General features: G+C 50.4%; 6 protein-coding genes across 6 annotated transcripts; 3 read left to right on the forward strand and 3 right to left on the reverse strand.

Moving 5' to 3' along the window:
- Positions 1 to 1,057: 1,057 nt before the first annotated feature.
- Positions 1,058 to 2,265, reverse strand: NCS57_01295300 (uncharacterized protein; the record flags this gene model as incomplete). The annotated part of the gene is made up of 4 exons (XM_053062607.1): positions 1,058 to 1,372; positions 1,421 to 1,615; positions 1,712 to 2,129; positions 2,183 to 2,265. 4 exons carry the CDS (start codon positions 2,263 to 2,265, stop codon positions 1,058 to 1,060), a joined length of 1,011 nt encoding a protein of 336 aa, XP_052907502.1.
- A 740-nt stretch (positions 2,266 to 3,005) lies between these two features.
- NCS57_01295400 (uncharacterized protein) lies at positions 3,006 to 4,910 on the reverse strand (the record flags this gene model as incomplete). Its single annotated transcript, XM_053062608.1, has 1 exon — positions 3,006 to 4,910. One exon carries the CDS (start codon positions 4,908 to 4,910, stop codon positions 3,006 to 3,008), a length of 1,905 nt encoding a protein of 634 aa, XP_052907503.1.
- A 1,135-nt stretch (positions 4,911 to 6,045) lies between these two features.
- NCS57_01295500 (Fn3-like domain-containing protein) lies at positions 6,046 to 8,540 on the forward strand (the record flags this gene model as incomplete). The annotated part of the gene is made up of 6 exons (XM_053062609.1): positions 6,046 to 6,136; positions 6,189 to 6,500; positions 6,546 to 6,703; positions 6,750 to 7,144; positions 7,191 to 7,593; positions 7,641 to 8,540. The coding sequence occupies 6 exons, from the start codon at positions 6,046 to 6,048 to the stop codon at positions 8,538 to 8,540; spliced, it is 2,259 nt and encodes a 752-aa protein (XP_052907504.1).
- Positions 8,541 to 9,832: 1,292 nt separating this feature from the next.
- On the forward strand, positions 9,833 to 11,678 carry NCS57_01295600 (uncharacterized protein; the record flags this gene model as incomplete). Its single annotated transcript, XM_053062610.1, has 3 exons — positions 9,833 to 10,318; positions 10,363 to 10,905; positions 10,950 to 11,678. Exons 1-3 carry the CDS (start codon positions 9,842 to 9,844, stop codon positions 11,676 to 11,678), a joined length of 1,749 nt encoding a protein of 582 aa, XP_052907505.1. The 5' UTR covers positions 9,833 to 9,841.
- Positions 11,679 to 11,739: 61 nt separating this feature from the next.
- Positions 11,740 to 13,535, reverse strand: NCS57_01295700 (Zn(2)-C6 fungal-type domain-containing protein; the record flags this gene model as incomplete). The annotated part of the gene is made up of 4 exons (XM_053062611.1): positions 11,740 to 12,129; positions 12,184 to 12,499; positions 12,547 to 13,432; positions 13,484 to 13,535. The coding sequence occupies 4 exons, from the start codon at positions 13,533 to 13,535 to the stop codon at positions 11,740 to 11,742; spliced, it is 1,644 nt and encodes a 547-aa protein (XP_052907506.1).
- A 510-nt stretch (positions 13,536 to 14,045) lies between these two features.
- On the forward strand, positions 14,046 to 15,445 carry NCS57_01295800 (Peptidase M20 domain-containing protein 2; the record flags this gene model as incomplete). The annotated part of the gene is made up of 4 exons (XM_053062612.1): positions 14,046 to 14,135; positions 14,186 to 14,967; positions 15,019 to 15,149; positions 15,198 to 15,445. The coding sequence occupies 4 exons, from the start codon at positions 14,046 to 14,048 to the stop codon at positions 15,443 to 15,445; spliced, it is 1,251 nt and encodes a 416-aa protein (XP_052907507.1).
- Between the last annotated feature and the right edge of the window lie 240 nt (positions 15,446 to 15,685).

Here is a 15,685-nt window from a genome sequence, read left to right on the forward strand (position 1 = left end):
AGGGGGGTTAAATTTGCAGTGAAGGAAAAACCTTGGCTGTCTCACCGCGCTTATGTTTTGCGATGGCCTGGCTCATTGTTCCCATTTTTCCTGCTCATCTCATAGGCTCCTGTGCATCATACCTCCGTTTCCTTTTCCACTTTGGCCAGGAGTGCAAGGCGATCCTCTGTCCTCCTTGGAAGCTCATCCACCCCCAAAGAGTCATGGCCATGTAACTCTTGATCCAGTGACCGCAGCTGACCAATGAATCCAGTATTTGGGCAAACCGTTGGTCTCGCCGAGACTATGGCTGCCAACGCCTCCTTCAGTGACAGGCTTTGTCGGGTCATTAGATAACCGGCAATGACTGTGGGCGATCTTGATATTCCAGCAGAGCAATGAACCAATACTTTTCCGCCTGCTTCAGCGGCTTGGTCAATGATATTACTTGCTGATTCAATCGACTCAGATATTGGTGTAGATGGAGAGTCCACCATTGAGATTCGGTGGTAAGTGACTCCATCGATCTTTTCTGACGGCGTTGATCCGATGCTAATGACAGAAGTAACGCCGTTTCTTTGTAGGAAAGATGAAGGCGATGCAGCTGAACATGGCCCAAGGAAGAGAAATGGCGGAAACACCAGCACTGCGGCCGCGGCCTTACTCTGGCCACTTTTCTGTGACCTGGAGCCTTTACGGCCTCCCATATTGAGAGCACGGCGTTGCGTCTTAAAGAATGTTTAGAGAGGAGTATCTTGCCGCAATTCTGGTTGATTCTGGTTTCTTCTCATAATGGGAATGGGAAGAAGAGGCTTGGCTATCAGTCAGGTTAGGCAGCTGTCTTGTGACTCTTACGGCTGACTGCCTCCCGTCGTGATCCACTCAGAGACCATCCAATTAGCACAAGGTCAATTCGTACTGCCATGGGCTCACGAATCATGTCAGGGACGCACAATTTTTGTCAAGAATAGTCACTGAAGGAGATTGAGTGGCTGGGGCTGTGAAGTATGCACGCATTTCATCATTGACTGCACCTAATTACAAAAGATATCCTCCAAGTCCCTTATGACAGCAGTGGCTAGTCTATGTCAAAGCGACGCGACATCCGTTCAGGACGAGAAAACACACCACTTATGGGCCGTGGTCTCGTCAGTTCAAACTCCTGCGGTGGTGCCAGATTCCTTGACTCCTGACCCAACAGCAACGGCTTCAATCCCTTGTCGAAATTCGCCGTGCAAATGGCTGCAGCTATCGCCGATACAATACTCAAGAACAGACCCATAGCAGCAAAGAGTACCATCTCTTCCTTCATCAATGTCTTAGACCGAAGTCCCTTTCCGAAAAGGATCGTCAGCCTGCTGACGAGGTAGCCGACAAGGCCGAGGTGCAAAGCCTTAATAATGAGATTAGTACACAATCAACATCAGAGGGAAATACTTACTATCACCACAAGCATGCCCTTTTTATGCTCGTTTGTTACGCAGTAAGCTGCGAGACCCGCGTGTATGACGGCAATAGGTAGGATCGCCATTGTCAGGCCAAACTCGGGCTCTTCGTAATGAACATTGAGAAAGCCGTAGACGACGACAAAGAGAATAACAAAGAGGAGTGAAATTTTGAGACACACTAGATACGCCTTTCAAATTATTAGCATACGCTCGGCTGATCCCATTTCTTCTTTACTTGCCTGATATCTCAAGTGCCGGGCCTTCATCTTAACATCTGGACTGACATGTTCATACAGCGTCCATGAGAATTCCACATGTAGCCAACATGCCAGGGCAACCATGAGAATACTGCAGGCCGAGAACAAGACAATACACGCAATCAAAGCCGGCTGCGTGTACTTCCAAAACGGCTCATCGTTATCCGCAAAGGGATTGTCAAACATGTCATGGCCTTTTAGAATCCTCTCAGTCGCATCCTTGGCTTGGACATATTGCATTCCCGCCGTGACAGAGAGGCAGATGTTGATGACGCACTGCGCCCATATCTGGATCTTGTTCTTGATGCGGCATGTATCAAGAGCCACGGTAGCTTGGAAGAGACACCCAAAGGTCGGTATGACAAAGACCATGGGAATGACGTAAGATAAGGGAACTTGATAGACTGCAGGGTTAACCCAGTCTAGATATCTGACGAGAACAGATCTATATCGCATGCACATTAGCGTTAAGTTGAAAGACGGTAAGGAGATGCTCACATTTGAAGAAGCGTGACCAGCACAAATTGTACAACCGCCACACCGAAAAAGGCCCATTCCAGCTTCGTGTCTGCAATTCTCATTCTTACAACGAATCTTTTTCAAGGTTTATACACAACACGTTACGAAATACGAGAATTTTGAAAAAGGTTGAAGGGGAAAGGGGCAAAACTGGAGACCGCCGCGTCACGTGGGGGAGGAGGTACGTGGACATTGCGTACCTACTAACGCAGAGGCTAGTCATGGCAAAATACGAGTTTTTTTGCCCCGAAAGTACACCTGGGGAGCATTAATTGGCCTGCTAATTAGGCGGTTTTAGGAAGCGAGGCGTGGGTTTGAAGCGGGATTGCCAGCTTATGCTTGGAATTAAAGCCTTGTCGATCGTAATCACCCAAGCAACGGTTAGCGAAGAGGTCTTTAATGTCAACAAATCTGTGAATAGTAATTATCTCGAAATTGTTTCTAATTTGATGAGTGCTCGAGTTGAAGATGGGCCATGAGTAGAGGCAAAGGGCACGAGAGAGTTGGGCGCGAGACCGGGGTCGGTGGTCGTTGAGAAGCTACTGTTTCACATGGCTCATCAAACGTCGTGTCTTTCTGCCCAGACAAAATGACAGTGATGAAACACTAACACTGTTTCCTCTAAGTCGAGCATAGTCAGTTTAACCGCCTAACAAAGAGGAAAGGTTCTCAACTCGTCAACACACTTCAAAACCAGCCCCGTAGCTCATCTGTCATTGGTATCGCTTCATCAAGTAAATGAAAGTACTTCAGAGTACCACAACCCTCTTGTCACCTCCCTCATCAATCAAGAAAACGTTTCTCATCCATCATTCATATCCGTGTCACTCTCTTCCCAAGACCCATCCCACAAAAACTCACATCTCGGATTCCAAAGCAACTTCTCCGCCTCCACAATCTCACCCATAAACGCAGCCCGCAGTTTCTTATACGCAGGAGGCGAATGCGTCGTAGGCTCAGGAGTGTTGAGGAACGGCCTCGCACCCATCGCTACCAGCATGGCGATGAATGAGCGCTGCCTCGCCGCTTGGAGGTTGTTTCCGAGACGCGCCCAGGGGGGCCATTGTGGTAGGTAGTAGCTGTCGCGACTTATATCGGCCTGTTCGAAAATGTCCTTGAGGAGGGTAGAGCCACCGCGTTTGAGGGCGTCGGCGTAGGATGGGCCCATTGCAGATTTCCTGTCCAGGCTCGCGCCTTTTTCGACGAGCTTTTGTATGGTTGTTGGATGACTCTCATCGATGAATTCATACAAGTCGTTGGTGGGAGATTCCTCTGTCACGTCTATCGTGAGGTGCAGTGTCGTCGAGAATACACCTTTGATAAAGTCAAGGAAGAGGTCGTTGATCTCCACTAATAGGCCTATCTCAAAGTTTTCATCTCTGAGGATCAAGTCGAGCAGAACCCCCCATCTTTCCATCAGCACGCGGTACTCGTCGTCAGTAAGAGGGTCTTTGCCATTCCCGGTCTGACGACGCCCGTACACACGACGACGATAAGGTCCTCTGTAGTAGCCGGGATCAAGCGGCACAATAAAGGTAGAAACGGCATCTTTGGCCCCGCCGTTCTCGATGAGGACCCTGAAGGCAGCAAACATCTCGTCGTTGAGGAGACACTTGAGACCTTTGTGCTTTTCCCACAGGAGGCTGATCAGCGGAATAACTGCGGAGCTATGGGGACTATAGAGGCTATAGTCATCTCCTTTTGGTCTTGGTTTGTCGAGCTTGGCGCCCTTTTCGAGAAGATACTTGATCCCTTGAGCAGGAGTCACTTTCATGGCTCCCAGATCCTGGTTCGTATCCAGCGACAGCACATATGTGAGGAGTGGGTTTACTGGATGCGGATCATGTTTAGGCAGTCCAAAAGCTGACAGGTGACATTTGACGCTGAGATTGATGTTTCCGCCCATGTCAAGAAGTGCCTCCATCATGTCTGTCTTTCCAGTTGTTGCCATTGAGCGCGCGGCAGCCAAGATGGGTATGGAATGCCACGGGTGTAAATCTGCGTATGCAAACCGAGGCAGTTCAAATAGCAAAGTGTCATTGGGAACACCCAGGTTCGCATCTGGGGGGAGGAGTAATTGAGCCAACGGAAGAGATCCAGAGAGAACAGCCATCGAAAATGGTGACTGGGGGTCGTCGGTTTTTCCAGGCAAGCTCGCGGGGTTGGCTCCCAGGTCCATCCATTGTTGACAGATTTCATGATCTAGGCCCAGCCTGACGCATCTAAGAAGTACATCGTCTAGGCCCTCTTGGAGGTTGGGTATTTGATCTCCTGCCCCAAGTTCCAGAAAAAGTTGAAGCAGCTTCGGGTTTCTAGGCTCAAACAGCCGCTTTTTTAGGGCCCTCTCTTGTCGATGGTCAACGCCGCCGGGGTTGATTCGCGCACCCGACTCCAAGAGAAACTTGATGGTCTCATACTGATGTCGTCGCGCGGCGAGGCAGATGGTAGACGACACAATAGGACCGACTTCGACCAGAGTAATGTCAGCACCGTGAGCGAGAGCCTTCTCGATGGCCCATCTCTCCCCATTCTGACATCCCCATCTCATCAGCCTACTCGTGGCGGTTGGGAGCCTGAGTAGGTAGCCATCCAAGGACTTGTTGAGGGGTTTGCTGGATTGGTTGAGCCGTGCGACGTCGAGCAAGCTCAGGTCGAGTAATATGGGCTCGAATAGCTCATTTGGTAGAGACTCGATGTGGGAAGGCATTGTTGGCGTTGACGGTGCAAGTGATAGCTTGAGCAGGATCGTGAAAATGGGTATCAAGATGGTGCCAGATTTGGGTAGCTTTGTTGATGACTCATAAGCCGTCTATTGGATCTCGTCGTTGAAGGTCAAGGCAGCAGGCGTCTCCTGCATGTCAGCATCGAGGGACCTATCATGTGGCTCCCGCCTAGTGAGTGACCCATCGATTTACGCCCTTCAGGTCGCAACAATTTGCCTCTTCTAGTCACCCTAGCCAATGTGATGCTTAATTTCCGAGTTTCTTGACTGGCCTGGGCCACAAATCGAACATAATCCTGAGTTGATGTTGATCACGATCATAGACAATGTTGTCGCAAACACCTACCCTAGAACCTTCTCAGCACGGCACGTGCCAGCAACTTGAGGCTGCCACAGGGGTCCAGCCAATCACCAAACAGATTGAGCCCGGTTAGCTCAATCGGTAGAGCGTGAGACTCTTAGCTTGCGCATCTAAGTGCAACGAGTACGCGATCTCAAGGTTGCGGGTTCGACCCCCGCATCGGGCTTTTCCTATAACTACTCTCTTTTTTGCTACTGGAGCATCATTTTTTTTTTTTTATCAGTCTACGACTTCAGTCATATGAAGGCTATTCTAAGACGTTCCGCTAAGCACTTAGAAGACTTCCTTTTACCGCCTGGGGGATGGATGTATCGGGTACAGTGTTCATTGTGAGACGTCAGATATGGCTTCAGTCGAGGATGGCAACAAGGTCTGAAGATCATCGGGGATAGGCCCGCCGCATCCGTAACACGTGTATAACATCATCCGATTGGTTCATTCTTGTCACGAAGCGAAGAATTATACAACATCACGTTTCCAACTCACCATCGGCACTTCTTTTCGCTTAATCTCAACTTGACGCATTCAGGGGTTGACTTGGCTGTGGGGATGCAATGCAACACGGAATCACCTCCGGTTGGACGAGCATGTTTTTGCGGTGAAGTCTGCTCGCTTCCGATTGGCCGCCCTGGTGTGACGCCGGTTAATACTCGGGCACTGACACGAGTTCGAGTGATCAGCCAATATCAGGTATCAGCAATAAATACCAGAAGGAAATGACACCTCCAGGTCCATGACCACTATATGCCGCCGCTCATAATGTGGTCTTCGGGGCTTTTGTGTCTGATTGTGCAGGCGATCGGTGCCTCTGCTCGCTCAGAGTATCCCTCGCCCGAAGTGCTGCCGTCACGTGAGCTCCCCTGATTCCAACAATAACAAACCTCCACTCACAGGATCCACAGCCCCCGGCTCTGGCAAGGGCATCTGGAAGAATGCATACGCGAGCGCTAGAGACTTTGTAGCGCTGCTGACTTTGGAGGAAAAGGTCAACATCACAGGGGGTGTCACGACTGACAATGTCTGCGCCGGGAATACCGGGACAGTGCCTCGTCTTGGATGGCCGGGAATGTGTTTGCACGATGCGGGGAACGGTGTCAGGGCTACTGACCTGGTGAATTCTTACCCTTCGGCTTTGCATGTTGGTGCTAGCTGGGATAAGAACTTGACGTACCAAAGGGGTTATTACATGGGCAAAGAGTTCAAGGCGAAAGGAGGTGAGTTCACTTGCCACGGTTCTGACATCTGCTAATGGTTTCTAGTAAACGTCTTGCTTGGCCCTAATGTTGGTCCCCTTGGAAGGACACCTCTGGGAGGTCGAAATTGGGAAGGCTTCTCTGTTGATCCGTATCTTACGGGTCAGTTGAGTGCCGAGTCCATCATCGGCCACCAAGACGCAGGGGTCATTGCCAACGTCAAGGTACGTACCATCCAGCTTGGCCAATGATTCATGCTTATTCTTACAGCACTTTATCGCCAACGAACAAGAGACCTTCCGACGTCCTTACTTCGGGATAGAGGCAGTTTCCTCCAACATCGATGATAAGACTCTGCACGAGTACTACCTCTGGCCCTTTGTCGACAGCGTCAGAGCTGGTGTCGCCTCGGTCATGTGCTCGTACAATCGCATCAACAGCACATACGGATGCGAGAACAGCAAGCTGATGAATGGCATTCTCAAGTCCGAGCTGTCGTTTGATGGATTCGTGCTTCTTGACTGGAACGCTCGACACAGCCTCTCAAGTGCCAATGCTGGCCTCGACATGGTGATGCCTTTAAGGGGAAACTGGGGGGAGAATCTTACAGAGGCTGTTAACAATGGGACTATCAGCGAGGAAAGAATCACGGATATGGCTACTAGGTTTGCTCACTCTCGATTTCTTCGATTTGCTGCTGACCACAATCAGAATTCTTGCAGCTTGGTATCTCACTGGCCAGGATCTCCATTTCCCTACTCCTGGTATCGGAATGAAGAACCTCAGTCTCCCGCACGAACAAGTTGACGCACGTGTCCCCGAGTCGAAGCCGATCCTCTTGGAGGGCGCCATCGCTGGCCACGTCCTGGTCAAGAACGAAGACAGCGCGCTCCCTTTCCGCGAATATCCCAAGATGATTTCTGTTTTCGGATACGATGCTACCGTCCCCGAGACAAAGAACACGGATATTCTCTTCGAGCTTGGATATACGTCGTCGCCTGAAATGGGCCAGGCTGTCCTTGGTAAGGAGGAGCATTTCGACCAGGCGGCTAGAGGAGGAACTATTGTCTCAGGAGGACGTGCTGCTGCCAACTCGCCGCCATACATCAGCGATGTAAGTGGAGTCTTCCCAAGATGGTAGAACTGTCTAACATTGAGTAGCCCCTCAGTGCCATTCAGCAGAGAGCAGCCAAGGACGGCAGCTGGGTCAACTGGGATCTTTCGTCCTTCAATCCTGATGTCAACGGTGCTTCTGATGTTTGCTTGGTCTTCATTAACGCCATGGCCACAGAAGGCTGGGATCGTGATGGTCTTCACGATGACTTTAGCGACGGTTTGATCTTGAATGTGGCATCCAAGTGCGCCAACACCATCGTTGTCATCCATGCTGCTGGCATCCGTCTTGTCGATCAATGGATCGAGCATCCTAACATCACCGCGACTATCATTGCTCACCTTCCCGGCCAGGACAGCGGAGAGTCACTGGTTAAACTTCTCTACGGTGAAGCTGGTTTCTCGGGAAAGCTGCCCTACACAATTGCCAAGAACGAGAGCGATTACACGCCGTATGCTCCTTGTGGTCTGGAGCCAGGTAGCAAGGACCCGCAGTGCGATTTTACTGAGGGTGTTTACCTCGACTACCGTTCGTTCGATGCTCGAGACATTACTCCGCGATTCGAGTTTGGATTTGGCCTCAGCTACACCGAGTTCGCGTATTCCTCTCTCAAGATTAGCATCAAAGATACTGCCTCGACTGAGGATCTGTGGCAGACGATTGCCACGGTCAAGGCCACGGTCACCAACGTCGGCCCGGTCTGTGGCGAGGAAGTGGCTCAGCTCTATATAGCCATCCCCAATAGCCCACCCAAACAGCTACGTGGCTTTGAGAAGCTGGCTATCGAGAAGGGATCATCAGCTGAGGTCCAGTTTGAGCTGACTCGACGAGACTTTAGCGTATGGGATGTGGTGAAGCAGGAGTGGACTCTTCAGACTGGTAACTACACTATTTTTGTGGGTGCGAGCAGTAGAAGTCTCCCTCTTGAGGAGAGCTTCAACCTTTGATGGGCAAAAGAGTCAAGACCAGAGCAATAGATCGTTTGTTTCCAAGTTGCCGTGTCTTTGTGCCAACGTAGTTGCTGCTATCTCTTAGGGAGTGTGTTCAAAAAGGCCATGATAATAAAGGCTATGTGTTCCAAAATACAAAAAGATAGGTTTTTAGGTGGTAGGGCTTTTTAGATGGCACCTGGTCAGAGGTGGATTTTAGGTATGTGGATTAAAGAGAGGTGGTTTTAGGTTTGTTTTTAGGAGCGGATTTTTAGAGATTGACCACTTGACCAGGCGCCAGCACGTTTTGTGCTTTTAGGATGGGAGAGAAAGGGTTAACTTTGATTATAAGACTCTTGACCGACCGAGACTGGAAAATCCAAAAAAGAGAGCGCGTTTTTAGGTTTACTACGGAAGGAAGAATTTTGCTTTGGGGCGGTGCAAGGTCTTACAAGTTAACTACTCGGCTAAGTAGAGCACTCTTTGTTAATTAGGATTTGAAAGAGGAAGGGTTAAGACTGCTTGTGTCACTTGGGTCTGTTGATAGTTATTGCTTCTGCCGGGTCGATACTTGGACGTGTGAAAACGAAGTCGCCTACCACCCGGCCCCATGTCACTCTAGCATTGATATTCCACTGTACCTATTAGCTGAGAGTCCGACGGCCTTTTGCAATATGAACTTTTTACTTGTCGCACGAGGTACGATATGATTGTCTTTCCTTGTTTTCTGCCAAGCATCACGCCCCCCTTCTCGGACTCTTAGCTAGTGATGACAACACAGCTTCCCCAACACAACGGCCATGCTCATATGCTTGGCACTGAGTCACCCATTAAGCGAGTATTATAAGACAGGTTATGAGCCCCGACAACTCATATTTCGGCGACTGAGCCATGTCTTGCTTGGTCCTTCTACCAGTTGGCTACCCTCACCTATTGATACACTGCCTTATAAATATGATCCCTCGGCGGAACTTTAGGCAAGTTCAGAAGTATCACCGTATCGACCTCGGACTCTCTGAAGGTTGGTAAGACGGCTCAATACGGATAAATATGGGAGTTGATCTCCTAAGCGCAGAATACGCCCCAAATCGACTCGACTGCTTATCTTACGTTAGCCACGTTTAACTAAATCGGGCTGGGATGTTCCCTCCACCATTCCTCGCAGACCAATAAGAAGCTCAAGCCCAGTCGTCGGCGATGCAGCCACTCATCGGAGTTTGATTACTACGTGGCAGTTGGTGAATAAAGGGCCAGCCACCTATAAACGAGATTGACCTCTGTCTGTTTCGCCATCTCCACCGCGTTTTGGCACATCAAAGATGCTGCAGAAGACGATTGACCTGTTACACCAAGCGCCGCCAGGCCTGGGCTTGGCCGCGGGCGCCGTCTTCATCGGCCTGTTCCTCGTCCTTCTACGCCTCGTTCGTCCCAAGCCCATCCCGGGCATCCCGCACAATGTCGAAGCAGCAAACTCCCTCTTTGGCGACATTCCCGAGTTCAGAGCCGCCCCAGATCGCAGGGAGTGGTGGGTGAGCCAGGTTATCAAGCACCAGTCGCCCATGGTCCAGGTCTTTCTCCGTCCTTTTGGTCTGCCGTGGGTGTTTGTGGCCGATCACTGGGAGGCTGTGGATATCATGACGCGTCGTGTGAAGGAGTTTGACAGAGCTGATCCGACCATCGATATGTTTGAGGGTGTCGCTCCGAGTCATCACATTATAATGCGTTCTTCGAACCCTCAGTTCAAGAGGAACAAGGAGCTTGTCCGAGACTTGATGTCGGTGAATTTCCTGCAGAATGTTGGTATCATGCCCCGATTCTTGGACTATTCTGACTTTTCTAGGTTTCTTCCCCCGAGATTTACGAAAAGTTTGCCCTTCTTGTTGATCTCTGGAATGGCAAGGCTCGTCTCTCCAACGGACGACCGTTTGACGCGGCCGAAGACATCCACAATGCAGCCCTTGACATCATCATGACCGCTTCCTTTGGTCTTGGCCTCGAACAATCCCAGATTGCTAAGCAAACCAGAGAGCTTGAGGGCGCATCCAGCCCAGGCGGACGAGATGACGTTTTCGAGTTCAAGCACGTGCCCCTCGACGAGGAACTTAGATTCTTCACGATATTGACAGACAGTATCATCGTTGCTGTCAGGTCGCCTCTGCCAAGACTAAGTCACTTTCTGTACAGGAATCTCTCACCGATGATGAGGCGAGCTGCAGCAGGTCGTGATAGGCTCAGAAATCGTGAGATTGCAAAGAGTGTTGAGCGGAGGAGATCTGGACATCCAGAGAGATGCGCTTTGGATAACATGCTGGCTCGAGAGGATGTCATTGCTGAGAAGGAGGGTCGGAAGCCAAACTATTACTCTCAGGTCATCCAGAGCGAGGTAAGTTGTGCTTAGCCACTACTATTTGCGCTAACATTGTACAGCTCCTTGGGTACCTGGTGGGAGGCCACGACACCACCTCGTCTGTTATACGCTGGGCATGCAAGTACTTAACCGATGACCAGCGCGCGCAATCCCTTCTTCGAAAAGCCCTCTACGAAGCATACCCCGAGGCAGCGGCCGAGAACCGCCTCCCAACAATTGCCGAGATCACCAAGAACCAGCACGTCGCTTATCTTGACGCCGTTATCGAGGAGTCTCTGAGATATTCCCGCGTTGTTGGCATCACTTTTCGCCAAGCTATGGTTGACACTCAGATTCTTGGTGTTCATATTCCAAAGGGCACGACTGTAGGCATGATGGCCAGTGGACCGGGTATGTTGACACCAAGCATCGAGGTCGACTATAGCAAACGATCAGCGAACTCCAAAGCGCACAGGGAAAAGGTCCCACCCTTTGATAACTCCAACATAACAGAATTCCTCCCCGAGCGCTGGCTAAGAACCCAAAAGACGGAAAGCGGAGAAGAAGAGACCATCTTTGATCCTAACGGCGGACCTGCTCAAGCCTTTGGTCTTGGTCCTCGAGGATGTTTTGGAAAGAAGATGGCATACATTGAGTTGCGGATATTCTTCACCATAATTTTCTGGGAGTTCAAGATGAACCCTATCAAGCCAGAGTTGAGAAAGCAGGATGAGAGTGTTACTTTGACGAGGTCACCGAAGTATGTTTATTTGAGTTTGGAAAAGACAGGACCCCAGCAGAGTGTTTAGATTAAGCAACCTTGTTTGTTTTGTCGATTATGATATGATGCCCATCTGTTACGCCTATAGTTCATTGTACATGGCCACTCTGAAGTCCATCACACTGTCCAAGTATTAACCCAGGAACGCCAAAGTTCGGCAACAACACCCGTGCTTTTGCGAGTTGAGCTGATAGCCACATATGATCAGGGTGTCCTTGAGTCTTGCAGAGAGCCACCGACAACGACCAAATCAAGCGATATGCCTGCCTTGGATCCTCTCCAAGGGCCTTGGATGCGATTCTCAGAATTTGGGTGAGTGATGAGTCCATTCGTGATTGGGATTCTTGGTCTACGTGTAGACAGGAGTAGAGGACTTGTAGAGCGTGAAAGTCCAAGAAGGCTGAGTAGACTGTCCACATGAGTCGTTTGCCACCAGAGCTGGTGACTTGCCTGGCCAAGAGCAAGATATCAGTGAATTCCTTGATCATATCAGTCAGCTGCTTTTCTTTTTTAGGCTGTTAGTTGCTGCTTACATCACCAAAGCTCTGGATATGGCGCCAGAGCCTCTGCAGACTGACGTTATCGGGACCTGCTGCTGATCTTGCCAGTCTTAGAAGCTCCAGCTTCGCACCCTGACACAGGTGATACAGACGCAGTGGCCGGTAGTTTTCCAAATCATCGAAGATTTCGGTAACCGGGTAGTCGTCTCCCCATATTTTGGGTAGAATGGATCGTCCGCTCAGGAACAAGCGCTCGTGGGAGATGTAGTCTGAGGCTTCTCGGGATGAAAAGTCCATGCAGAGCTGGCCGCCATGTACATTCCCCGTAGCGGAATCTGCATCCAAGTATCTGTAAACCCATCAGTCTAGGTTCGCATCTCGGAGAGGAAGGCCTACAATGTGTATAGTAGCATTGTTTGTGAAAGGGACGGCAGTCTTTTCCCATCCAAATATTCGTCGCCATCCAGATACGGCTTCAGGAATGACCGGATGCCCTCCAGATGAACCAAAGATGCCACAGAACTCTCCGAGTCGTAGGCCTCGTACCGTAAAATGAGAAACCACATTGTAAACAACGCGTTTATATCGTCGTCTCGACCCTCAGAATGGCAAATAAGATGTAGCAGAGATGACAAGTCTTGTAGAGCTAGACTGTAGTGCGCTGCGGCCGCGGCCCCAAGGCGATGAGCTGCTTCCAGTGATTTGGTCGAATTATCGCTCTCTTGAGCCTGAAGCACTTGTTGAGCACGTAACTCCATGCTTGCGACGGCAATCAGACTTCTCATCACCCCGGAATATTGGCTCGCAATGTGCGTGTAGATGTACGAGAAGCAGCTCCATTTCCAGAGTTTCCCATAACACAACACCATCATCGACTCCGGGATGTAGAGAAATGCTGCTTCATCGTCGGCGCTGAGCTGCAGTGAATTCGCGAGGGGAGCATGGTTCGCGGACAGAGTCGACTGAGGCTGTCGGTTGTTGTTTTCCGGGCTATGACTCGAGGCATCTTCGTTCGATCGTGATGGTGTCGTCGCATGCTGCATACCGCTGCTCTTGGAGGATGGACTATCTCGAGGCGTGGCTGGACGTGACGGCGCCAACGGTCGAGGAGAGCTACGACAGCTCCCTGGACTAGACGCGCTATTGGACCCCCGTGACCTCCTCACGCTCAGAGACTTTCCGGGCTCCAGCCACTCACACTTCATGGGGCTGTTGGCACATCTCTCACAGACGGGCCGTCGCTCGTCGCACTTGACTTTTCGGATCCGACAGGTTATGCAGCCTGTGTAAGGGGTAAGCTTCCTAAATTAGATAACGAGGCAACTTTTCTTACCGTTCTTTGATCGCGCCTTTCGGCGATTCGGCGATGGGACCTCGTTCGGCATTTGACGAGTCGTGATGAGTGTGAGAAGGAGGAAACTCGAGATTGTAAATGGACAGCTCGGCAAGGTATAGATAACTTTAAAAGACTCTAGAGGATTCCGACTGGTCAGCTCGGCAAGATGCGCGGATAAGTACTTAGGGGTCTCAAGCGCGGTGGCGAGTGCCTTGGCTCGGCATTCAAGATTGGGAATAGCTTCAGCCGCCCCAAGCCACGAGCGACAGCTCGCGAGCTCGTGAGTGGCCGCCTCGGCAATTTAGCTTGCCAATAAAGAGTGGAGACGCCACACAGACCGCTTGATTAGAGTTTGTGATTGGGCGGTTTAGCCGACTCGGTGTGTCCCCTGTTGTGAGCTCCACGCGATTCAGGTCGTGAAACCTTGGTTGGTGTTGAGATGCAGCTATGGTCTGATGATGAAGTAGATGCGTTATATAAACTAATTGCATTGTAAAAGTCACGATGATATTGATAGTCAAATATCGTGCATTGCCAGTTACCAATCTGTCAAGCAGCCATGATGATTCTTTCAACGGAGCAAATATACGACACAATTTCCAAGTCGGTCGACACTCATACCGACGACTTGGCTTCAATATGTAAAAAGGTATTTGTCACTGATCCACCGCTACTTACAAGACTAACATCTAGCTCCAGATCCACGAAAACCCAGAGTACAACTTTCAGGAGTTCCAGGCCCATGACAACATCTGCGATCTCTTGCAAAATCTCGACTTCAAGGTAACGAGACATGCATATGGTCTCGAGACATCCTTTGAAGTCGAGTGTGGCCAAGGAGGCAAGTTGGTCGTGTTCAATGCCGAATATGACGCTCTCCCTGGTCTTGGCCACGCCTGTGGACACAACTTGATTGCAACAAGTTCAATCGCTGCATTCCTCGCAACAGCTGAAGTTCTTCGTCATGGAAAACTTAAGGGACGAGTACGACTTCTTGGAACTCCCGCTGAAGAAGGAGGCGGAGGCAAGATCCGTCTCATCGAAGCTGGAGCTTATCAAGGTGTCGACGCGTGTCTCATGGCGCATCCTACAGGACGTCTTTCGCCTGAGGGAACGAAGAGGGTAGATGGTATCTCGGCGGCCAAGTCGAGTGCGCGAAGGCAGTTGGAGGTGACGTTTAAAGGCCAGAATGCTCACGCGGGGATGAGTCCATGGCATGGGAAGAATGCCCTCGACGCTGTGGTATCGTCTTATGTCAACATTTCCCTTTTGCGACAGCAGTTGCCTCCTTCAGCACGAGTGCACGGCGTCATCAGATCAGGAGGCGCTGAGCCGAACATCATTCCTGATACCACGAGTCTCGAGTATTATCTGAGAGAGAGCACAGTCGAGAGTATCCAAGATCTGTCACGCAAGGTGGAAGCATGTTTCAAGGCTGGAGCGGTGGGAACTGGCTGCACATTGGAGTGCGACTGGCATTCGTAAGTACAGATATGAACTCATTGAATGCGCGTTTGCTGACTTGGAAACAGAGATAAAGACTACATGGAGCTTTGCCCTAACACGGCCATCTCTACAGAGTTTACGAGACACATGAAGGCATTTGGCAGAGAGTACCTTGAAGATTCAGGGAAACCACCAATGGGAGCTTCAACAGACATGGGTAAGTCGAGATGTACCTCACAAAGCACCCGTTAACTAACACGTCCAGGCAACGTCACCTTTCTCGTACCAGGCATTCATCCCATGTTCTCGATAGGAATCGAGGACCCCCTGATTCAGCCTCACACACCGGAGTTTGCAGCAGCAGCAGGTACTAAGGAGGCATTAGAGAGCGCACTGGACTGCGGCAAAGGTCTAGCCGCAACAGCTTGCGAAATACTTCTGGGGCCGGAGCTCTCAACCAAAGCTTGGGAGGAGTTTCATCGGGATGTGGAGCCGATCATAGATAGACTGTAGCATGTGAAACCGCATATTGGAGTAAAAATGCACATAATTGCCAAAATATTGGATATCCCTCATGTAATGGTTGCATTGAATTGGCACTCTTTCCCTAATTGATCTGTCCTCTCCCCTGACTCGTTTGGCATCACTTGCAATCTTGGCAGTGATGTTCGGATCCGAGTTCCGACGTATTAGCTAGAACGGCTGAACGGCATACTTCTCCGTCCTGTTATCTCGAGTGCATCGCTATGACGT

This window comes from Fusarium keratoplasticum, chromosome 11, assembly GCF_025433545.1.
Source record: "Fusarium keratoplasticum isolate Fu6.1 chromosome 11, whole genome shotgun sequence".
Taxonomy (NCBI): Eukaryota; Fungi; Ascomycota; class Sordariomycetes; order Hypocreales; family Nectriaceae; genus Fusarium; species Fusarium keratoplasticum.